Source organism: Triturus cristatus, chromosome 7, assembly GCF_964204655.1.
Source record: "Triturus cristatus chromosome 7, aTriCri1.1, whole genome shotgun sequence".
Lineage (NCBI taxonomy): Eukaryota > Metazoa > Chordata > Amphibia > Caudata > Salamandridae > Triturus > Triturus cristatus.
In genome coordinates this window covers 1,447,241,997-1,447,266,797 of record NC_140590.1, presented here as the reverse complement: position 1 = coordinate 1,447,266,797, position 24,801 = coordinate 1,447,241,997, and the positions used below count along the sequence as shown (strand labels likewise).

At 44.2% G+C, this 24,801-nt stretch overlaps 1 protein-coding gene across 2 annotated transcripts in view; it reads right to left on the bottom strand.

The window, feature by feature from the left end:
* Positions 1-24,801, bottom strand: part of MANBAL (mannosidase beta like) — a 131,254-nt gene that overhangs the window by 57,029 nt on the left and 49,424 nt on the right. For both annotated transcript variants that reach the window (XM_085619190.1, XM_085619189.1), the window contains exon 2: positions 23,623-23,818. In XM_085619190.1, coding sequence (XP_085475316.1) covers positions 23,623-23,772 — 150 coding nt within the window. In that variant the 5' untranslated portion in view covers positions 23,773-23,818. The remainder of the gene's footprint in view (positions 1-23,622; positions 23,819-24,801) is intronic.

The following is a 24,801-nucleotide window of genomic DNA, read 5'->3' as shown; positions in this document are numbered from 1 at the left end:
GGCCGATCCTGGCACGGGTTCTGAACTACCGTGACAGGGATACCATCCTGAGGTTGGCGCGTGAAAAAGGTGAGCTCCGATTTCAAAATATGGCCATCTCCTTGTTTCCGGATTTTACGCAAGCGGTACAGGCTGCGAGGCGAGAATTTATACCGGCTAAAAAAATATTCCAGAAGGTGGGGACTAAACATGCCATGTTATACCCGGACAAGCTGCGGATACACCACAAAGGGAAGCCAATGATCTTTACAGCCGCGGCGGATGCGTTCAAATTTGCGAGTCAGGCAGAGCGCTCGCAACGTGAGCGAGGAGATGAGCAAGGCACTCCTCCGCTGGGCCAGTTGAGCGACACTGAATGACACTGCGCGCTATCACTTTGAGATGTGCAGAGACGCTGGACACCGCGACTGTCAGGTACGCGGCCTGTAGCCGCAGCTGGAGGTCCGTGGGGCCTGCAGGGGCCGAGGGATCTGTCCCGGACCTGTGAGAACTGGTTCGACTTGCCACGGCCCACATCGCTGATACCTTACGGAGCGTTGCGGGGGGAGGAATGTTGGGCCTCCTTTCGCTGTGGATTGTTGTACTGCGTTGACAAAAGGCAGCAATGTTCGGCCACCCTGTCGCTTTTCGACGGGGGTGTGAGCCGGTGACCCCACGCCCTGTGGGATGATTCCCGAGATATTGTTACATGACAGTTATTGTTGGGTGGGGAAGAGGGGGGGGGGGGGGGAACTGTATCTCAACCTGATTGGGGGGTTGGAGTGGGTGGTGGGGGGTTCTGGTTATTGTTGGTTGTTGCTATCTCACTGCGGTTTCTTAATGCACCACGACATGACGACGCGACCTTGCCACAGGCTGACTGTATATGGTTGCCGATCCCGGGGAATGGGCAGCGGGGGGACCCCCGGTGGCCCCTGGTAAGTGGGACATTGATATCCTTGCCACTGTATGGGACACACACATATAAGCCTCCCTGACCGAGTTGCGCTGCTTTACATGGAATATCCGCGGTCTTAACGATCACCGCAAGATACGCTTGACTCATGCACATTTGTCACGACACTACATTGACATATGTTTCATACAGGAAACTCATTTGCCTCGAAACGCCGGGGACAAGCTGCGAGGTGCTAGATGGGGCGAGATGCACACCTCCGGCTGCTCCAGCTATTCCCGGGGAGTGGCTATTCTTATCCGTAAAGGCCTTCCTTGGCAAACGTTTAAGGTAAATGCTGACACTGAGGGGCGCTACATCATACTGAGCGGGAAACTATTTCACATGCCGCTGACGTTAGTTAATACATATGGCCCCAACTCGGATGACCCTGGGTTTTTCCGTCACGTCTGGCACCTGGCACAATCACTGGGTGGAGGGGATTGCATGTGGGGAGGAGATTTCAATGCCGTGCTGTCGCTGGACCTGGATAGGGAGGGGGCTGCTCGCGCACATCACCCGCAAGCTGCAAGTCTCATACGCGGCCTAATGGCCGATTATAATCTACTGGACTTGTGGCGGGTATTGCATCCCGCGGTTAGGGAAGGCACCTGCTTCACCCCGCACAGAGGAGCCTGGTCCCGCTTGGACTTCTGGCTCTTGACCCCGCAGGTCCATGCTTGGGTGTCTGCAGTCGCTCATAAGGCGCGTACCCTCTCAGACCACTCCCCTGTTGAGCTAACTCTGCGTGTCCCCAAGCCATACATCACGCCCTTCACGTGGTGACTGCCGCCACAGGCCCTGTCAGATCCGGTGTTTCGGGAGGATATCCATCAACACATACTTGACTACTTTGAGCACAATGAGGGTTCCGTGACGTCGTTGGGCACCTTGTGGGACGCGTTTAAGGTGGTGATAAGGGGCCACTGCATTGCGGGACAGGCCAAAGTCCTAAAGACTATAAGGGGTGCGCTCGGTAAATTAGAAGATCGCCTGCACTCACCAGAGGTGCAGTACTGCTCGGACCCCTCGACTGCCACGTTGGCGGACACTCGCGCCACGCTCACTGAATATCAAACAGAGGCCGACAGGGAGCTCAAATTCCTGACTAAACATGCGGTGGCCCGCCGATATGGGGAAGGGGATCGCCCGGGCAAAACGCTCGCCCTCCTGCTGCGCTCACAGCGGCCCTCTACTTTTGTCTCCTCAGTGATGACTGTGGGTGGTGATACCGTGTATACCCCTCCGGAAATACTAGATACCTTCCGGACTTTTTACAGGGATTTGTATAGGTCTCGGGCAGCCCACCCACAGGCGGAGCTGTCTGAATATTTTGATACTATACAGCTTATATGGTTTAATGCGCACCAGAAAGGGTACTTTGATCGACCATTTGAGGCAGACGATGTACGGGAGGCCATTGGGTCATTAGCAGCCGGTAAGGCGCCGGGGCCGGACGGCCTCCTGGCGCAGTTCTACAAGGAATATGCAGATCTCCTGGCCCCCCGCCTGTTGGCAATATATGCGGAGGCGGTCCAGTCGGGTATACTCCCAGACTCCATGAGGGAGGCTGTCATCATAACCCTCCTGAAACCAGATAAGGATGTCCAGCAATGCGACTCCTACAGGCCATTATCATTAATCAACACCGACGCTAAGATCTTTGCGAAAATGCTTGCAACTCGTCTACAGCCGGTGTTACCCCTGATGATTCGCCCGGATCAGTCGGGCTTTATACCGGGCCGATCGACGTCCCATAACCTCCGCACCCTCTTCGGTGTACTGCACTATTTGGCCCCACATGTTAAGGCTGCGGCGGTGCTGTTGGACGCCACCAAAGCGTTCGACTCCCTGGAATGGGGGTTCCTGTTTCCTCTGCTGCAGCGCATGGGGGGTGAGTGAGGCCTTTATCAGATACATTAGACTGCTTTATACCGGCATTACTGCTAGGGTAAGGGTCAACGGGTTGCTCTCTGAGCCATTTGCCATTCGGAGAGGCACGAGACAGGGTTGCCCCCGTCGCCTCTGCTTTTTGCCATCGCCACAGAACCTTTGGCTGCCCGCATTAGACAACATCATGCGGCCAGAGGCATTGGCTTCTCGTCAAGGGCGCTGACCATATCGCTATATGCAGATGATGTTACGCTATATGTCTCTGATCCTCAGGTTAACCTCTCCCCTCTGACACGAGAACTGCTGGAATACGGACGGTTGTCGGGTGTCAATATAAATTGGGAGAAGTCAGTCATTCTACCCCTGACTACCGGGACTCCCCGCTTTACCCCGGACTGCCCACTGAAATGGGCGAATGGGCCGGTGCGATACCTGGGGATTTGGGTGAGCACAGATATGCAGCAGATATGGACTGAAAATTATGGGCGTGTGACGGGTTGGGTAGAGGAGAGGGTTGGTCGCTGGAAGCATTTGCCCCTTTCGCTGGCTGGCAGGATTGCTGTGGCTAAAATGGTGATCCTGCCCAAACTCCTCTGCCTATTCGTGAATATCCCGCTGCCCCTGACCGCACATTTTCTGAGACGGTTGCGCTCCTTGATGGTGGAGCTGGCCTGGGGGGGTAAACAGCCGAGGGTGTCCTGGGAGACCCTCACTCTCCCACAGAGGCAGGGCGGCCTGGCTGCGCCAGACTTCTCATTATATGCCTACTGTGCACAGGCACAGTTCCTGCATTACTGGGCGCACCCCACACCGTTTCAACCGCACGTGGCGATCGAGACCGACAGGGCGGCTCCACTGCCGCTGACTGTTGCACTCTACGCGCCACACGTCCGGAGGTGCACGGAAATCGACCCGGTGCACGCACTCAGGTGGGCCTGGAATGGTTTGAGAAGTAGGGCTGGCTTACATATGCTTTATACCCGCTCTGTGCCCCTGCGCGGGAACCCGATGTGGCCACCGCTGCGGACTATGCGGACCGGGAAGCGGGCCGCGGAGCTAGGCCTCCACACTGGGGGCGATCTGTTTCCGGATGACACCTTCCTCACGCCGGAGCAGATGTGTGGATCGGAGGCACCGACGCTACTGGACACGCTTCTTTATTACCAGCTCCGCCACTCAAGCAGGAGGCTGTTCCCCACTTTCCCGGCGCCACCGCCGGATCTGCTTGCTTTGGAGAATGTGTTGTCTGTGGACTCTGGCCGCAAGCTGGTCTCCCGATTGTATGTGCGAATGCAGACTAACCACCCCGTGATGCTTCCGGCGGCGCGGGGCCTGTGGGCGGCGGAACTGGGAGCGGAAATTTCTGATATACACTGGGATCTGTGCTGTAAGCTACTTGAGATTCTGTCCCCCAACTACAGGCTGCGCCTGATCCACTTCAAGTACATACACATGACTTATCGCACACCAAGCCGGTTGCACCGCATGGGTTTAAGGGACACCGATGAATGCTGGCGCTGTCACGCCTCGGGGGCCACCTTTATACATATGGCGTGGGGCTGTCCTGCAATAGCGTTGTTCTGGACAAGGGTAGTGGAGATAATATGCGCTATCACGGGCATACCGATCCCATGCACACCCCAGGTTGCATTGCTGGGGATTTTGCACATGGTTGAGCCCAAACACCGTAAACTGCCAGCAATGCTATTATTATTGGCCAAACGACAAGTTGCTATGCATTGGGGAGTTGTTACGTCACCTAGCATTAAGGTATGGGTTAAAAGCGTTGTCTATTGCCAGACCCAGTTGACCCTGTACTGGGAGCTCATGCCGATGCGATCCAGGCCTAGGGATGTATGGGGGCCCTTCATACACTGGCTGGAGCTAACTCCGCTACAAACGCTGTAGCTCGATGTTATCCCCTAGGACGGGAGGGTGATGTCACTACTTGCTGCTGCCCGGGTGGCGTGTTGGCGGCTGTTGGGGTGGGGAGACACGGGTGGGCAGATGTGGCGGATTGACGGTTGGGTAAAGCGAAGATTGACATGTAACACTGAATTGATGTCCTTGCCATTCCGTAATTTGTGCCTTGTTGGAGGGGAGACGTGTCGTCATTGCCTGAAATATGTACGCAGCAGTGTGAAGCATTGTTTTAAGTTTGTTATTGAAAATGCCAATAAAAAGAATTTAAAAAAAAAAAAAAAACTATAACTAAACCTATGGTTTTTTAAGTGAATTTGCAAGGTTTTTTAAATGCTAATTCCTAACTATAACGTGCGTGAAACCTATGGTTTTTTAAGTGAATTTGTACGTTTTTTTTTAAATGCAATTTTTTTTATTTATTTTTTTTAATGGTTTTTCACCGCGCGCGCACAGTGCGCGCACCCCGTGATTTTAAAAAAAATAAAATAAAATGTTTTTTTACCCTTCGGGGTCCTTTAGGGACCCCCTGACAAAGGCTAGGGGGTCAGGAACTCTCTACCCTGCCCCCTTTTCACGTTCGCCACCTCTCTTTTTAACTCTCGCACCCACAACAAACAAAATGGCGGCCGACACTTCCTGATTTCGACCGATTCGAACGTTGACTGACATGTAACCACCAATCAGAATTACGCTCGCGCACGTTAGGGTGCGCGCACGGTGCGCACACGGTGCTCGGCTATAGATATGCATGTGCTTTTAAATGCATTTTTCTCAGGAACTACTGAACAGATTGACTCCCTATATGCAAAAGGCACTTCCCTGACCTGAGAACTACCTCTGCCAAATTTCAAGTAATTCTGTTCAGCCGTTCGGGCTGTACCTTCGACTAAAGGTCCTATGGGAAAATGCATCGGGAAAACGCGTTTTGGGACCCCCCTTTTTTCTCGGCCCCCGCTTGACGAATGACCCCGAGACTTTCAGGGTAGGAGCTGAGCGGAGCGCCCCATAAGTTTTGAAAATTTCGCGAGGATTCGTCAACCGGCGCCAAAGTTATTCAAAATAGAATTTTCAGATTTCCTATGGAAACACGGTCCTAACTATAACTATCTACATACCCCTCTCCCCCCCCCCCTTGGGGAAATTCATAAAGCTTCCCTCGGACTGCATACCGCCCATTCCTCATCATCAGCTTTGTGGTTTATAACTCACATTTCCTATGCAGAATTTCAATGTTTGCGATCGCAAAATTGTAGTGTGCAATGTAGGAAATAAAATACCCAATAGCAAAATAAGAAATCGCAAAACAACAGTCCATTTATTTTGCGATTTCTTATTTTGTGAATATGAACTTACCCAGTCCCAAAATGCGACTCGTAATTTGCGATTTCGCAAATAAGGATTCTCCAAGAAATGTATGAAAAATCACAATTAGTGATTTCCTAGAAAACCGCTATTTGCGACTCGCAAATTAACACCAACTCAAAGCAGGTGGTAACCAAGTGCATAGCATTTAAACAGGCCCAGAATGCCTCACTATCTTTCACAATGGCAGCCCTGTATGTCATAGCGAGGAGGATGCGGATAAAAGCAGCAGCACAGAGAAGGAGGAGGCGACAAGAACACATATATAGAGTGCGCATTATCCTGTTCCAGCAGACAGAAGAAGAAATACATGATAAGTACAGGCTAGACTCAGCTACTACCCTAGACCTGATAGATGACCTGCATCCAATCCTGGAGCATCAGACCCGCAGGACCCAAGCCATTCAAACACATGTGCAGGTCCTGTGTTCACTGCACCTACTTGCATCAGGGATTTACCAGGGGGTGATAACTATAGCTGGAGGGGTCTCCCAAAGTTGCCTGTCACACTTTTTAAATTCTTTCCTGGATGCCATGCTTCAAAGAATGCACCATTACATCAGGTTTCCCACTACGCAACAGGAACTGCAGACGACTAAAATAGATTTCTATTAGATGGCACAATTCCCACATGTCATTGGGTGCATCGATGGGACACATGTTGCAATCTGTCCCCCCTCAGCTACGGAGTATGTGTATCAAAACAAGAATCATTTCATTCCATCAACGTCCAGGTGATTTGTAATGCCTCACACATCATTACTGATATTGTTGCCAAATTTCCGGGATGTACGCATGACTCTTACATCTTCAGTCATAGTGGAATCTATACACGTCTCACTGGTGGAGAATTTGGAGAAGGATACCTACTAGGTAAATGCATGTCACCCACTCTGATAGACACCTTGGATGTGTTGGAATTGGCCTGTGATTCATGTATTTTTACTTTCTCATTTAGGTGACAGCGCATATGCAGTGCGTTCATTTATACTCACCCCATATCCCAACCAAAGTACCCCAAATTGGCAGAGATACAATGCTGCCCCATAAGTCGACGCGCAATGTGGTGGAGCAGACATTTGGACTGCTGAAGAGTAGGTTCCGCTGCCTCCACAAAAGTGGAGGTGCACCACAGTACCGCCCAGAGACATGCTGTAAATTCATTGCTTCCTGTGCCATGCTACACAACCTCGATACCAAAAACGGAATTCCATTAGACATCACAGATTCTGACTCAGAGGATGATGAAGACCGCCCAGCTACCTCGCAAAGCAGCAAGTGGTGTAGGTGCCGCAGATGGGAGATCTAGGCGTGATGAGATTACACACAACTATTTCTAAGTGAGTAATGAGACAAAGCTAATAATGACTTTAGCAGAACTGTGTTTTATTGACCTTGACATCAGGCAATATGTGTGCACACAGCCTCACAATCCTGATCACTGTGTGCCTTGAGTTGCACATCATGGCATAGCCACACTCCATGCACATTTGCAACCCTTTTACTTGTCTTTCATGGGTTACCTCACCCATTTGCAAGTCTCTGCCACAGCATGAACTATTTCTTGCAGCCACGCACAGCACTGCTACGGTCAGTGTTGACACGGTCTTCCCTTGATGAGGGTTCGGTTGATGTCCCTTGCCTTGCACTCCACCGTCTGGGCTCGGTGACAGCTAGAGTGATGCTGCTGCAGCTTGAGACCTCCTCACTGTTCCCTGCAATTGGTGCAACTGTGGCAGCTATGTTTGTGGTCTGGAGCTGGTCGACAGCATTGGTGACCTGCACCAACCCCCTTGCAATATCCTGGCTGTAGTGGGCCATTTCTACCTGCATGGAAATGGTGCGTCTTCTTAGGACAGATGTGGCATTGCAGAAGCAGTTGACTGCCTTTGTGTATCCATCCATGCGGCTGAATAGGTGTTGCTTTTCACGGCGACTTGAGCATAGCTGTTGTATTGTTACAGTCATGTCCTTCATGCTTTCTCTATTTGCCCTCGGACCCTCTGCAACTGTGGTGTTAAGATCACGTATGCCCTCCTTGATATCCCTCATGTGACGATTCAGGCACCAGCTGCCTTTGAATTGATTTCATGCTTCTAAATTGCAGCCTCTGCACCTTGACCATGGTCACCTTCAGACCAGAGAAGACAGTGGATTCCTCCCCCTGCTCAGCAATACGTTGTGGCTTTGCTCTGCGTCTGGTGCTACTAAGCTGCACAGGACTGACGAATTGGATGCTGTGCTGGCTCTTCGGGCATAGACTGTGGATCTTCCTGGGTCTCTTCCATTCCTCCCTCCATCTCCTGTAGTGGTGCCGCAGTGTACCTGCTTGTTCTTGGTGCAGGTGCTGTTTCTGTGCCTGTGTCGCTTCCTCCCCTGCATGTTGTTGTTGCTCAGGTGCCTCATCTATCTGGCTGTCTTCTGCCTCTGGCGCAGGTTCGCCCGTGAATACAAGAGAACCATTCACTGTGTGTCCTTATTTCATTTTCTTATCATTAAATGTACATGGTTTGGTATTCCCACTAAAAGTGCTTAGCTTGCTCATTGACTGTTCTGAGTACACTGCGGATATGTTTCCCTGTGTCACTGCTTTGCTATCTAATGTTTGGGACAGCATCTCCCATGATGCATTGCTTGGTGTTACCAAAATGTGGACTGGAGTGGCTATCTAACTGACTTATTGGGCAATTTTGGATTGTGGAGTTAGGAGGGTGATGGCTCAGGACAAAATTTGCATGCATCTTACCCTTGTCTGGTGTTGTCTGTGGCTGATCTATCCACATCTCTTATGCCAAATATGCTCTCAGGCTGGAGGGTGGACTCCACCCTGTCCTCCAGGGGTGTTGTCGCTGGCTCTGTGAATGGTTCTCCACCTGTTGTTTTGGCGTCCTGAAGCCTTTTAGCAACCTTTTCTTTCGCCCTGGAGAGCAAGTCGTACCAGCGCTTCCTTAGGTCATCAATGGAGCGCTCTGTGACCTGAATTGCATTCACTTTGGCTTGTATTTCCAGCCAGATCTTCCAGATTCTGGGACGTGCAGAGACTTTTTCCCCGAAGAGTTGCTCATAGCTCTTCACCATTTCCTCTACGAGGACCTCCAACTCCTTTTCGCTAAATTTGTGTTTCCTTTTCCTTGCTGCAGGCTCCTTTCCCTTCTCATGTGTGTCCATTCTGTCAGTTAGTACCTGTCTAAACACTCCTGTTCTTCTCCTGAAGGTGTGCTCCTGCTCTCAGCCTCTCCCACTGCCTCAGGCACTCTGAAACAGCATGGGCGTGGTTACTTCCTGCTTGTGAGGTCATCAGACTGCACCTGAATAGCAGATTCGCTAAATTGCGATTTTTTAAATTTGCGAACTCTCAAATACTGATTCTGTAATTGCGATTCGGTATTTGGATTTTCGAATTTTAAGGAATCGCAAAGAAATAGCGATTTTTTTTGTTACATCGCGATTTGCGATTCTCAAATAGCTATTCGGTAAAAATCGCTATTTGGGAATCGCAAACTTGTTTTTTTCATACATCTGGCCCAAAGCCTTTTCACAATACTTCTTGTATTCTTCCATAAGTGCTCATTTCTGTAAACAGGCTTGTAAATCTTGTTCTTATCTGGTCACATTGCTGTGCATTGAAAGACAGAGGTCAAATATCAGACTCTGTCTTCCGAGGGAGCTTGCTGTTTACTTTTCTTTCTCCCACTTCAAAGTGAGAAGATTTAGGTGACAATCTTGCTGGATACTGGAAAAGGTTTTTTTCTAGCATACAACAACATTTAAATGAACAGTGAAAGTATCTCAGAATATATCAGAATTAGCAAAGCACAAATGAAGCACGTTTTTTGTTAACACTGAGGTGTGTCGGAAACAAATATTTTAATATGATCATAACAAGTCAATACACTAGGTGATGCCATTTCCACACATTAGCGCAGTATAGTTTTATAAATAAACCAGGAGGTCTGTGCAAATGTAATGGTCATATTAATTGCAAATATGTCTGTAATGGCAGTGTGCTACCACACCATGCATACTCACTCTACGCCACTCCACTCCACTACGCCTTTTCACTACACCCTATTCTTCACAACTCCACTTTACACCACACCACTGCACTCTACTCCACTGGAGGAGAGAACCAAAAACACGTTTTCCATATTTATTTTTCCATAAGAACTTTAAATACAGCCCAAACCACTGAACTGATTTATACCAAATTTAGCAGAAAGCTTTTGGACCATGAGGAGTGCTTTGTGTACTTAGGTGTAAATCTGTTTAGCAGTTTTGGAGAAATTAGGGTTAAAGAACTTTGTATAGATCACGCCGCGGAGGATCCACAGACCCTACAGCTCTCCTGTTGAGATCTGATTAACTGCCACCACATCAACCATGACTCTGTCCTGAGTCCTAAAAAAACGACCACTAATTTGTCGGAGAATCCATAGCAAAATAAAAAAAATAACAACAATAACCTGCCTAAAATGAGGCAGGTTATTATTTTTGGAGAGTGGTGCTTCAGACACCCCCCACCCAAGCCTTAGAGGATCCATGGGACCCCATTTCCCAGGGCAGAGTTAAAAAAATAAGTCAGTGTACACACTGCCCCCTCCAGTAGCCTAATTAGGGCCCAGGAACACCATCCCCTGGGGCAAAAATGTATTACAAAGGAGATGGGAGTCCCCGGGGCCCGAAGGTCAACCCTACACCGTGCATGCCGAGGCCTGTGCGCAGCGTGGGGTTGGCAGCCTGCAAGAGGGGGGGGCACATGCTAGGCCCTGTGTCCTACCCACTGCTGGGTACATCCAAAGGCCATGCACAGCATGTGGTTTGCTGCCTGCGGCCAACCCCAACCAAGCACGTATGGTAATAAAATATTACTTTATGTAAATAGAACACCAGAGAAATTAACTGTAAAAAACCTGAAAGGTTAAAGTAACATTATAGTTAGGCTCAATGTTCAGTAACACAACGTTTTTAACTCTAAAAGAACACAGAGATTCACCAGTTATAGTTATCTCAAGTAACTATAACTATTGGCCTAATGTAACTATAACTCGCATCCTGGCCATGCACTGCTAATTACCCCACATATTACATAATCAATGACATCACTGATAATATAACTGCAACACTGCAATTAAATTATTGTTAAAAAACTGCATGGCGGGGCGCAAATTAAGGTTACCTTAGGGCACAAGTTATAGCCACTTGAGATAACTAGAAGTGGTGAATTCCTGTGGTTTTTCGAGTTTAAAATATTGTTGTTGTTAATTAACATTTCACCCTGCTAGAACATTACTTTAACCTATGTTTTTTCAGTCAAAATATATCATATATTACATATATACATACACATCCCATATGGAACATACTTTTTCTGAAGAGATTCAGTCTGCACATTACCTTTCATTGCAAACTTCAATGGGCCCATCCCCAGAGCATATTTGTAGGGATAGAATGTTGGGGTGGTTGGTTCGCTGCGTGGAACCTGGAACATGGGTTGGAGCGAGGTGTGAAGCACCACCTATACGTTTTGGACCAAATTCTAGGCAGTCATATTGCATAAGGGCCTTCAGATTTGGAATAGCGTGTCCTTATACAGCTGTTTCGGGACATTGCACACGTCATCCAACTGCGCATGTCCAGCGGCCATTTTAGATGATTGGGAAGGTTTCCGAAAACAAGCACAATTTCCTATGAGGACACACGCACTGCGTGTATTCGTGTTGGCCATTTTGGGTGAGGACGAATCGTCCACTTCCATAGGCAATTTTTTTTACCAATCTCTCTGCCTGCATTGCATCTCTGTGATAGGCACAACAATAAGAAAATATTTTGCAAATCTGCCTGCACTCTAAAGCATCTAGAATTAGTTGCCTGCAGGCACACCATTATGAAATAAATTGCAAATCTATCTGAACTCTTGCCAATTATCTTGCCTGTATCATTTCCGGTGACAAGCATGCAAAAAAGAAATAAAGAAGCAAATTTTAAAATCTGCCTGTATAAGTACACCCCTGAGCAAAATACACTTTGGCTGAATTCTTGTAGCAACTATCCAACCAGTAATCATCTCATGGAGAGAATTTTAGCACAAGCACAAATTTTGCAAGTACCAGTTACTCCCCATTGAGTTGGCCACAATGGAAAGAAACCTTGAAGCGTATTTGGAGGCGATTGAAGGGGATACTTTCACCTCCCAAAAGAAAAAAGCACTTTTAGTATACAATTTAGGTACTGGAGGCCGGAACATTTTGAAAACACTACCTTTAGAAATCATAAGTGTTTTTAAATTGCAAGGGGAGGACGGTGATTCTTCAACAGCGATTGATGAATATGCGTCCATTAATAGTACCTTAGACAAACGTTTTAATCCAAAGAAAAACAGTTCTTGAACACCTCAAGTTTCTCCAACGCTCCCAATTTCCAGGAAAATCGATTGACGACTCAAAACACTGGCTGCAACATGTAACTATAGGGAATTCAAGGACGAAATCATTAGGGTTCAATTAATAGAAAGAACTAATAATAAGAAAGTTCAGGAAAAGCTTCTATCAACCGAGGACCCTGATTTAGAATCAGCGTTGAAGCTGGCGAGGAGTACTGAATATTCACAAATCTGCAGAAATGAACGAGTGTCCTCAACCCGTTGAGGTGGAACTTCCTGATACCAAATCTAATTCTAAGCAACCTAACAAGGGAACCAGTGCGATTTCTTCCAGCAATGCGGAAGGATACTTATCTAAAACCAGGAATGAGAAAGTTGAGAAGAGTGAAAACCCATGTTTCTGCTGTGGCAGCAAGTCCCATCTGGGCAATGCTAGATTTTGCTCAGCACTGAGTCAAACGTGTTTTAAGTGCAGGAAAAAAGGCCATTTTGCACGTGTAAGCAGAGCAAACATTGGTCAACGACCGACTCCCTCACTGTTGGTCAAGAACATAGAGAAGGATTTTTGTGACTCCGATGGTCATGACAACACTGTTCTAATGTTATCCTCGACAGGCCAAGAGGAGAGCATAGTTGTAGAGATATTATCTACGGAGGGTTCACAGAAAAGGAAGCCTCCATCTTGCATAATTTCTGTGAACAAGAGAAATATAAAATTCCTAGTGGATTCTGGTTCCTGTTTCACTTTGCTTAACAAAAAGGATTTTGATGAAATCGAGAACACTGTTGTACATGAATTTCGCATTAGGATTTTTGCATATGGGGGCAAGAGTGGAAATGGTGGGGAAATTTGATGCGGATTTACAGTTTGATGGTAAACATGCTGTGGGACACATACAATGTCTGGGGTGGTGCCAATTTATTAGGTTGGTATGAACAAGCTGAACTAGAAACGTTTTTAGACCCTAATCATCCTGACATGGTACCATCTAAACAAAATGGTGATAGTATGTTTTGTACCCGTTCACTAACTGATCTTTCCTATCCTAAACAGGATAGCCATGTAGGAGCTGAGGAATGGGTCAAAGATTACCCCCGAGGTTTTTAGTCAACAACTGGGAAATATTAAAGGTTTCCATCACTGCATAATTTTAAAGCATAACGCGAAGGCTGTAGCTCACAAGGTGCGCAAGGTAACGTTAAGTTTATGTGAAGAATTAATGATAGAACTGGATAAATTATGTTCTGCTGGCATAAAATAACCCATCGTAGGTGCAGAATGGTTGACACCCATTGTACTTGCACGTTAAGCAGCTAAGTCTATGAGACTGCGTGGATCTTAGGGATGTCAATTCTAATATCTGGGTAGATCGCCAACCTTTGCTTGATTCAACCGAAATATTGTCAACTTTGGGTAATGCCAAATACTTGCATTCTCTTGATGCATCTTCAGTTTATCACCAGATTGAGTTTAGTAGAGATTCTAGACACTTAACATCGTTTGTCATGCCCGAGGGACATCCCTGTATATCCGAATGGCATTCAGGTTGGAGTCAGCATCTGCTGTATTACAACGGTTGATGAATAATTAATAATGTTATTCTAATTTTAGGGGAATCGGTGGCAGAACATGACAGCAGGGTGAGGATAGTGCTCGATATTATCAAAGCCAGTGGTTTGCTCTTAAAAATGGAGAAATGTAAATTTTCACAAGAAGGTGTTGATTATTCGGGTCATCATGTATCTGGGAAGGGAAATGAACCTAAAGTAAAAATTATGGATGCCATTCAATGTGCACCCAAACCCAAGAACAAACACCAGCTTAGTTCATTTCTCAGGCTGGTAGAGTACTACTCCAAATTAGTTTTAAAAAAGTCTGATAAGACTAGTCGTTTATGCAGTCTTCTGAAGAAAAACCGGAAATGTTTGGGACGATGATTGTGATAAGTACTTTGAATCTATCAAAAAGAAAATTGTAGGCGCTGGTCCCCTCAAAATGCTTGACAATAATGATTTATGCATCATAACCACGATGCTAGTATTGTGGGGCTTGGTGCGGTACTTATGCAAAAAAAGGCCGATGAGAAGGAAGAGACCATTGCATTTGCATCCAGGACATTGTGAGGGGCAGAATCGTCTTACTCCATGATTGAAAAAGAATCATTGGCTATGTGGTGGGGTGTACAATATTTCAAAACCTTTGTGTGGGGAAAAGCGTTTGTCCTAAGAACTAATCACAAACCTTTGTTAGACCTATTCACCACAAAGGGTAGTGGTAGAGCAATCCCACACATCGCCAAGTGGCAAAGTAGGTTGCAAGAATATCTGTACAGATTGGAGAATGTGCCAGGTATCAAATACTATGTTGCCAATTGTCTTTCTCGATTGCCACTGGAAGGGATCGAGGAGGATTAAGAGGACGTGAATGATCTTGAAGTGGTGTGTGTGGTGAATTTGATTAAGTGATACCACAAATGAGGCTTTGTCTGAGCAGGAAAGTTTGGAAGAAGTATTAAGTGACAAATCATTACAAGAGGTGATGAAGTTTGTGGTCGATGGTTGGCCTGTAATCAGGAATACTTCTGAGACATTCGTCCCTTTCAGGAGAGTATGGGAGGAATTATCCATTGTAGGAAGCATTCTGCACAGGAGTGGGCAGTTGGCTGTTCCAGAGTGCCTACAAGAAAGAGTACTGGTTCTGGCACATGAAGGGCATCTTGGGATTTGTGCTATGAAAAGAAGGATAAGGGAACATTTCTGGTGGCCTGGTGTCGACAGGGCAAAACTAAAGGGGATGATGGACGGAGTGTTGAACATTGCAACCACTCACCCCCAGTCAACTGATCTGGGTTTAATCCATCATCATTCTTTAGCTCACTCCGCCACCCCAGACAGGGCCATGAAACGTTATGTCAGAAATTGATGCACGTGCGTCCTCACTGACAAGTCACAAGTGACTTGTCCGCCTCCTGTCAATCCTATTGTGGTTAAAAACACACCTTGGAGTAAAGTAGCATTTGACATAGCTGGTCCTTTTGGTGTTATGGGTAGTAAACCTAAGTATGCGTTTGTCAAGATAGACTATATGTCGAAATGGCCAGAGTTGAATTTTGGGGACAATAAGAACTCTGATGCCATCATTAAAGTTTTGAAGGAAGTATTTTTTAGGGAAGGTTTCCCCAAGGAGTTGGTAACTGACGACGGGACCCAGTTGATGTCTAGGGAGATGAGCAGGCCCGAAGATGAAGCATGCCATCTTTGGATGAGTGAGGGCACTGGCTTCTACAAAGCAAATGATTTAGGTGACTACTAACAATCCGGACCCACAATAGGATATTTGGAGAATAGATTACGGAACAGTATACTTTACAGTTATTTGGTAGGATAATCGCATCGATTGGTTTATGCAGGCATGTAAACTAGCTCATAGGCAAGGCAGAAGAATCTATGTCATTTCAATTTAGTCTGGGGCATAAGACACACTGGAATGCTAGGAAACTAGTCTTACATAATTTGCAACAACATTTCACTTGAAGCGCGCGTTATGCCCGTGCAACTGATGCCTTAGAACATGTGTTCATGGGAAGCAATATATATTTTCTGGGAGGTGTTGTCCAGATGTTGAGACCAGAGCCCACCTCTTTCCAAACAATGAAGTAGTGTTGAGCAGGTTGGGGCTGGGGAGTGGAGTGGAGGAGAAAGGTGTTGCCTTCATGTGAACTCTCCATTAACACCCTTTTAACCTTCAGAAAGCGTAAGCATGGCGGTGTAATTCCACGTAGCACCCCTTGTCAGAGGCTTGGCATCAGCATTGGGGGCTTCAGCAGGAGGACTGGGGAGACAACAGTGGCTCAGAGTTAGATCGGAGCAACGCAGTTAGATTCACAGATAACCAGACAATTAAGGAAGAGAACAAGCCATAATGAGGATGAAGGGAACCCAGGGAAGAAAAGTAATGTTCAGTCTAGCTTGAAGACAAGCCCCCGGGAGCTTTAAACGAACAGATGGGTTTGGGAGGAAGGAAACAGCAGCACACTGAGGGAAAGAGCAACATGTGGGCCAGGGGTAGGGGAGCACACAATGGAAAAAACAATCCTCAGGGAGAGAAGCACACAAGAATGACAGCGAGCAGCCTTCAAGTGAGAGAGCAACTGGTTCTGGAGGTATTTCGATGGGATAAGAGGAAGACTGCTTGAAAACACATGCACTCTCATGAAGTGCCTAACTGTAAAGAAAAAGTTGTTTACTAAAAGTGAGCAGTGGAAGCACGCAAGCAAAGGGACAAAGCTCCAGGGAGGGACAAACACAAGATGGAGAACCCAAACAATTGAATGAGAAGTAATCAGATGAGAGTGAAACTAATGCCAATCAATGGTATGCAATGGGTGGGCTTTAAACCCACTGTAAAAAAATCTAGTAAGTTGACAATAGGTCTTTTTTTCAACCAGATAGCTGTGCTGTCTGGTAGGCTAGACCTAAAAGGAGTCAGATAAGGGAAGAACTTAACAGTCTCTTTTACTGCTCTTTGTTTACAAGAAACTCCCCTGCCAAATACAGAACTGGTTGGTAGGTAGCACTAGCAGTGGCCAATAAAACAAGACGAATAGTGAGTTCAGAGACTCAGCAGGTCAATGGATTATCCCCCAAACAGAAATATATGCGGGCCTAGCTGTTATTTGCAGTCATTACGTAGCAAATTATGAAGGTGTGCGATTTCACCAATTCACAATAAAATTAGCAACTCCCCTATTAGTGTGTGGTAATTTTATCTGTAGTTTAGATATAAATATGGATACTTGAAATCCTGCAGATACGTGAAGGATGAAAAAAGCATGATGAGTAAGCTTGGGTTTGCAGACTACTGGAGAATGCAACACCCACAAGAAACCAATTTACTTTATTCAATTCTCCACAAATTGTACTCAGAAGTTGACTCCATGAACCTCTGAAGAACTGCACTGACTCCAGGACTTCTCCAGGTTGCTCACTTTAACTCCATTGTTTTTTTGTTTCCACAGCTACACCCAACTGACCAGCGTCCAGTTACCAAAATGGTGGCAAATGCTATATGTTTAATACTATTACGTGGAAATGCTTCCTAATTAACACTTGGGGTCCTTTAAGGTTTGGAGCAGACTACACTGCATCAGATCTGAAAAGTTTTATTTTTTGTCCCTTTCCGTTTTTCCCTGTTTCTCTTGAGCCTCACTAAGTTCTGTACCCGAAATTCAGAGCTACGGGGATACACTGCGACTACTACTACTTGGGTCCACTCGACTGTACTCCGCACCTGAAATCAGATACCATTTCTCCGGCCTTCACAATCCTCGAGTCTCTCGGCCAGCTGCCCTCAGTTTAGGGCTCAAATGCACCTGCACTAACAGGGTAGTCAGGCACTTCACCAATCTACAGAGTACCACCATTGCTTCGCGCAAAACCCTGAATATAAAAGACATGCTTGTGGCAAGGAGAGATTCCTCGTTGACTAGTTTTATCACACACATTTTTTTAAGAGCAGCTTGTTACTGGTCTTGCATTCTAATTGCAATGTTGATGTGTCTTGACTAACACTGCATGAAAGCCCTCATTCTCTGGTCTAAATCTTACTAAGATAGCTCAGTAGCTTCATGTGGTTGCAGAGGTCATTGGGTAACTTGCAGAGAGCAAGTTCTGATTCTGGGAAATAGTTCAAAGGGTTGCACACCCGAAGGGGAAAAAACTGCTTAACAACTGGAAATTACAAAATTACGGGCACAGCTAAGATAAATGTATGCGATTACATTGGGTTGGATTATTATTATAAAATACCAATGACCTAATCAGTTTGTTTTGTGTGCTATAAATCATCATGCTGAGTTTTGTAACATATATATCCCTGTGAACATAATACTTAATTAAAATGACATGCTAGTTCCCAAACCTATAAGGAACACTGGATACAACATAACTGTTCCACCTTCTTGTTCTTCAGATTTCAAACATTTTCCAACTTTATTTGTAGACTCTGACTTGTTTGAGACTCTAAAGGAGACTGCTTCCATATCCTAATTTCTCTCTTGGCTAACTTTGGAGGCAGCACGGTTTGTTTTTCACTTTAGCCAGCTTAGTGTGGCCTCCAAGGAGGAGAGGCACAATTGGGCAATCATTGAATTCTGACACCTCCCTTTGGGATACTGACTAAAGACAATGAAAGATTGCTGGGATAGCATCTCTTTTCCTCAACGTTATGACCATTATTCACCACATGAAGTACAGGCCGTTGCTCTAGGCATTAACTGACGAAATAATAGGCATTAACAGCAGAGTGCACAGCGTGGATCTTTAAGTTCCTACAGTTCCTTCACCCCTCAAGTGTGACACTAATCCCTCTCTCCACAAGGAGGGTGCCCCTCTCAGTTTAAATTCCACAGTTCTAGTGCTCAGAGAACCTCATAAGCATTTTGTGGGTTAGGAAAGAACAAAGGCAATTAGACAGATAAACATGAAAGGGGAATTTAGGATGAGTACAGAATGCAACTCATCTTAACTACTGAAGATTGAAAGGATGTGCCTTCCTGAGCCAATGTAAAAAAGTGAACTATTTCCATGACTAAATCTGGAAGAATGTAATGGTTCAAAAGGGAGGAGTAAAAGCTGTGGGAGGACATTTGTTTCCTGCTCTTGGTGGGAAGGCCCACTGTAGCCCTTCGAGGAAAGTCCTTATTACATCAATTTTTAAAATGTAGTAGGCATATTGTCAGTTTTGTAAATACATTCCAACTTCTTCCAGCGCCAAATGAAAAGCAATATGTGCAATCAAAGCCAGATTGTTCATTAAGTAGTAAATAGTTCAATCATACAATTTACTAAGGCGTCAAGATCCTGCATGATAGTGTGGCTCACAAGCTTTTCTGTTTAGTAGCATTGCACGCTCTTCTTATTGAGCTGTGTGTTTTAATTAAGACACTGACATTGGTCCTAGCTATATAGTTTTAGAATATGCTATTAAGTCACCGTCGTCTTTAGTAGTATAAAATACTGTTTTGCTAAAATAAAAGATTGGTCATAAATAATTCTGGTTCCCAAAACAGCAAGCTAAGTAGCGTTGCAAAGAAAGTTGTGACAAGTTACAAAACCTTCTAGAGAATGTGTCAATTGGCCCATTTAACTCAAAGGTTTGTTGTGGTCAAACACATTTTTGAGGACAATTTAAAAAATATATATTTTAGCTTACATTTTAGTTGTATGGAAATGGAGGACCGCTCCCCATAACATCCGTATCTGGGGTATTACCACACCTCCTACCAAAGTTCAATACCTCAAGCCGCCTCCTCCTCATGATTATCAGATAATGATATAAAAGGCTTTTCTCAAACATTGGTATTAATACTAAAGAGTCGCAAATACAATGCTTAAACTGTGATTAATATGACAATAGTGTTAACAACACACATATGGGAGCATAAAGAAGTCCAAAAATTTTACTGAATGTTTATTTAATCAAATATTCATTATCGTCCAAACAAGTGAATTCTTATTTGAGTCCATAATAAAGCAGGAGCAATAATATGGTACCCCAAAAATGTTTAGTCTTCAAACATTGCAATACAGCCCAGCCTGATAAAATAAACTTTCAGCAAACTTTTTGGACTTGTTGGGAGTTCTTTTATGTGTGTTGTTTTCAATTTATGTCTTGAGGTTCCCGAGTAGTAGAGCCATATGAGGTGGAACGCTACATTGACATATTGAACAACCAACACCAGTGAGGCCATTTAGGGCCAATATTGCTCTTTTTGGAAGCATTGGCAATAGTGTTAACTTGGCCAGACTAGGCCTAGCCATGTTTTGGAGTTGAAAAAGATACGAGTGATCAGAAGATCTGTAGTCATGTTTTCTTTCTCCTGTGTGTGCACCGTGAAGCAGTGGTTTTGACATTCCACCTTAAAAACAAATGCATGAAATTTAGTCCGTTCTGTGGTCTCCCTAGGTCTGTATTAATTATTTATGAAATAATTTTGGTTCCTGATGTTTCTGGAGTGGACAGATTTACAAGTGCATACAGTCGAAGGCCATTTCCTTCAGCCGACGGAGGTGTTTATATTTTTTAGGTGCCTTTTTTTTCTCATGTAATATAATGGACGTTTATTCAATAGATGCAGGGAAAATGGTAAAATTATCATGTGAGGTTTTTTGTGTGTCATTACTGGTTAATATATGTTATTACTATGTTCATACCAGCGTGACTTTATAGTTTCTATGTCAAAAAAAGTAGACCAGATTGTCATTTGAGAAGCAAGCAAGGGCTTTTCTTTCCTTACTTTTGGAGAGCACATCCATGTTGATTTGTTCATCACTTTTCACTTAGAATATTTTCAAATTCCTTCCCTCCGCCTAATAGAGCAGATCTTAATACAATTGATCTTTATTTTATTTGTGCTAGACCATAATCAGTGATGCCAATTATTTAGCTTAGGGTTCAGTTTCCCCTGCGTATTTACAAATTCATTTGCATTTTGAGCATGTGTATTATTCAATATCTAATGCTTTTTGTCTTCTGTATTAATTCTTAATTTTAAAGAAAACCTTCATGGCTTGTACTTTGAACCTTGCCTTGTGTGGATTTTCATATGTGGTTACTCTGGGTTATAATGTATTTTATATAGGGCTCTCATCTTTAAAGATTCACACATAGCCTTGATCCATTAATCGTCCCTTTTAATTGTAGAAAAGCGCCAACAGTTTTTGGTAGCAGAGGACGGATAGGGACAGATTGGGGAAAATTTGATCCAAAGCAGACAAGTGCTGACACCTCATAACTCAAAAAGATATAGCATCTGTTCCATTCGCGGCACTCAGATTGTTACATATTATCTCACACATTTCAGAGATTTTCACCAGTTTTGGCTACCATGTGATATGTAGCAAAGAATAGTTAAATAAAAAAAGTCATGCTCAACCTTAGATCGGTTTCTAAACTTCATTTGTATGATAGAGGGTGAGTGGCTTACCCAGACATTTCACTAACCTGTTTTTTCACTTAGATTTTATGAATTTGCTTCATTTGATCTACCATCAAGAAACCCAGCAGGTGGATGAAGTTACAATGCAATATTTTTATTAGTTTCTCAAAATATGTGCTCAAATCAACTAATGGGTCACCTGAAATTAGAGAGCTCATGTTTTATTAGGTCCGTAAGCAAAACTTACAAATAACAGATGTTATTGGCAGGGTCATAGTTATTGACAGAATAAATACAGTATTAAGGCATGTATACGTACAAGTGTGAACGCTTTTTGTACATTTACATTTTGTATGCATCATTAACAATGTGCAGTGCTTTTACACTTGATTCTATATGTATACGCTGATTTAGGACTACTGCAGACAAAACAGATTTCCTATGACAAGCAGAAGTGTGTTTTCTTGTCCCTTGTTAATTAAGCCTCAATTTGGACCCGGCAGCCATATTTTTCAAAATAGGTGTTCCCCCCTGCACCTTTCACTGCTCATTACTTCTGCAGCACACAGTTGATCAAAGTCATGTTTGCTTATTTCCACGGATGTTGACCTTGCCATTCTCGATTAAATCTTTCTAGCATGGTCACGATATTGTAGGTATACTCAAGCATCTTTCACTAGCTCACTGTGCATTCACTAGAGTTTGCTGTTCTTCATGTAACAAGTTTGCTCTGCCATCTGTGGATGGAATTATCACAAAGTGGGCAGAATCAATTTTCATGTAGTAGGATAGTGCTTCGGTAATATGATGTTTAATAAAACTGTGCTTGCTTTGCTAAGAATATAACACTTTTGACCACACCACAATGATTTTGCAGTTTCAGTGATTTAATATGCAAAAATAGTGTATGTAAACCCTCAGTATTTGTGATGAACCAGAGAACTTTCATATGCTGCAAGGGATGCTGTCCGATTCTCTATTGATTTTGCTGCACACTTAGGACTTAGAATAGATCTGAATTTGCACTAATCTGTAATTATCCATTTGCTGACAGGTTTCATGGAAATGGCTTTATGTATTTACAATTATTATTTCTATACCGCATCTATTGAATTTTTGTTAAATCCTTTAAATTTATTTTGCTGGTCTAGAACTTCGTTTTTGAGTGGATCCCAGCCTAATTGATTGCGTTGTGGATGTATTGGGAGGTGCCATACTTTGGCGACACATTGCCTCATGAACTGAAGTTAGATACCATCTCCCATTCATAAATGTGTGATCTTTTTGATGAGGCAAAGTTTGGGTGTAATTTCTCTGCATTCCCTTTGCCCACGCCCACTTGCATTTAGATCAATGGTGCAGTCACTTCAAGGCAGCTTGAACCCCTTAAGTGGCCTCTTCTCAAGTGATTTTAACTGTAACGTACCTGTATTTTAATACCAGGCTTTTATACAAAAAGTTTGACTTGAAGGTTTATAATATGTGGTAAATTCCAGTGCCTAAATCGGTAAATTTAAAATCTAATTAAAATGCTAGCACACTTCAAATTGCCATGATCATTTGCAGATTTAACCATCCACATTTACTTACTGTATTGAATCCTAACATAATTCTTATTAGAAGCAATTAAAAAGTGTTTATTTAAAGTCACAAAGGCTAAGAGCCATAAAGTAGATTCATATTCATTTGAAAGGTAAAGAATGAAGGACATTTATAAAAGTCCTACTGGTGGCATATTAAATGCAACGCTATCTTCGCCTCCTTTATCAATTCGTAACTATCACCCCTAGATTTCCTCTGATGTATCTATGTTTGTTTCAAATAAAGAAGCAGGAACCAAAGTGCCCAATGAACAACTTCTTTGTTAGTTTTGTGACATGTTTGTACTGGATAGGGAACATACATGTTGCCTCGCAGTGATAGACTTTGACCAAAGATTGACTTGCTTTAATCAGCCTTTAGAATTCAACCATTTTTTTACACTCCTCCTCAGTGGTGCATGTGTGTCGGGTCTGGTCCTACTTTTGTCATATGGGTAAAGTAGAAGTCACAGGAATACATAATATAGACTTCGGAGTGGAACGAAAACACAAAAAGAGGGAGACCAGTGCAGCGCACTGGAAAAAACATAAGACTGAGTTACCAAATGAAAATGCAGTCAGCCAAACATGAAACCTATTTAACTCACTTACCGTCTGTGGGGACTTGGAAGTGGGATAAATGATGGCCAGGATGCATACCAGCTGGAAAATAGCTCCTAGAAAAAGTCCATAGTGCAGTAGATTCTCCAGAAACGTGGGTTCTGGGATGTCAGGGGGAGAAAGGTCCAACTCTGTAGCCATGGCAAAACGAAGCTCTCTTTCTTCTCCACTAAAGATCCTATGGTCTCTGCAGGGAGAAATACTTGTCACTATGAGGGTACACTTCCATTTCCAATAATAAAAAGTCTGCATACAATATCTGCATATGGATACACAGACTCCTAACGCAACGCCATTAACTAAAACGTGAATCCAGTAGAATTAAATGAACCCTTGATTCCATCTGCTCGCAAACAGATGCTGTATGACAAGGGAACATAGAAGAGTGAGACTGCTATTGTCAGCCTCAGTTTAACAATAATGATCCACATACCCAACTTGTCTAAGCAACCCTGAACACACTATACATGAACATTGAAAAATGCGGCACATAGGGAATCCTAGAAGCAATGTCAGACCTCAGAATTTGGTCAGAGCATCTTGCAAGCATGCCACTCCTACAAACAAGCTTCTTTGCTCCCTTGTGATTTGCGTCTTGGAGCAGCCTTCTAGGATGCAATAGCACATGGTCTTTTAATCTGAGATAGCATAATAAAACACACATCTGTTTAGAATCACGTATACTAAAATATACTTCTCAAACTGCTTTGATCACTTGTAGAAAGCAGAATTGCAAAGTGTCCTTTTGTTATTGTAGATGCATCTGCACATCTTTCTCTTCTCAGGTGAGCGGTATCCACTGGCTACCATATCGGAGTATTTGTCGTACATCCATTAATCTTGTTCACAGGGGAATTAGCCAAAGGGTATGCATTTACCAATTAAAATAATGATACAGTGTGCAATGAAAAAATGTAATACACTGATTAAAAGTGCGTACTTCAACTGAACAAGTTACTAGAGGGCAGTTCAGAGATTAATTTTATATGGCGCAGTCAAGTGTTCAAGCATGACGAAATAATGGCCAGAGCACTGCAAAGAAACATTTTTAACCACAAATCCAATTCAGAGTTTACCTTATCGGCTGGGGTGGGGCGTAAAGGATTTCAATGTGAAGGCCTTGTCAGTCACTCAAACCTCACAAAACACTGAGACTTGGAATACTGTTCA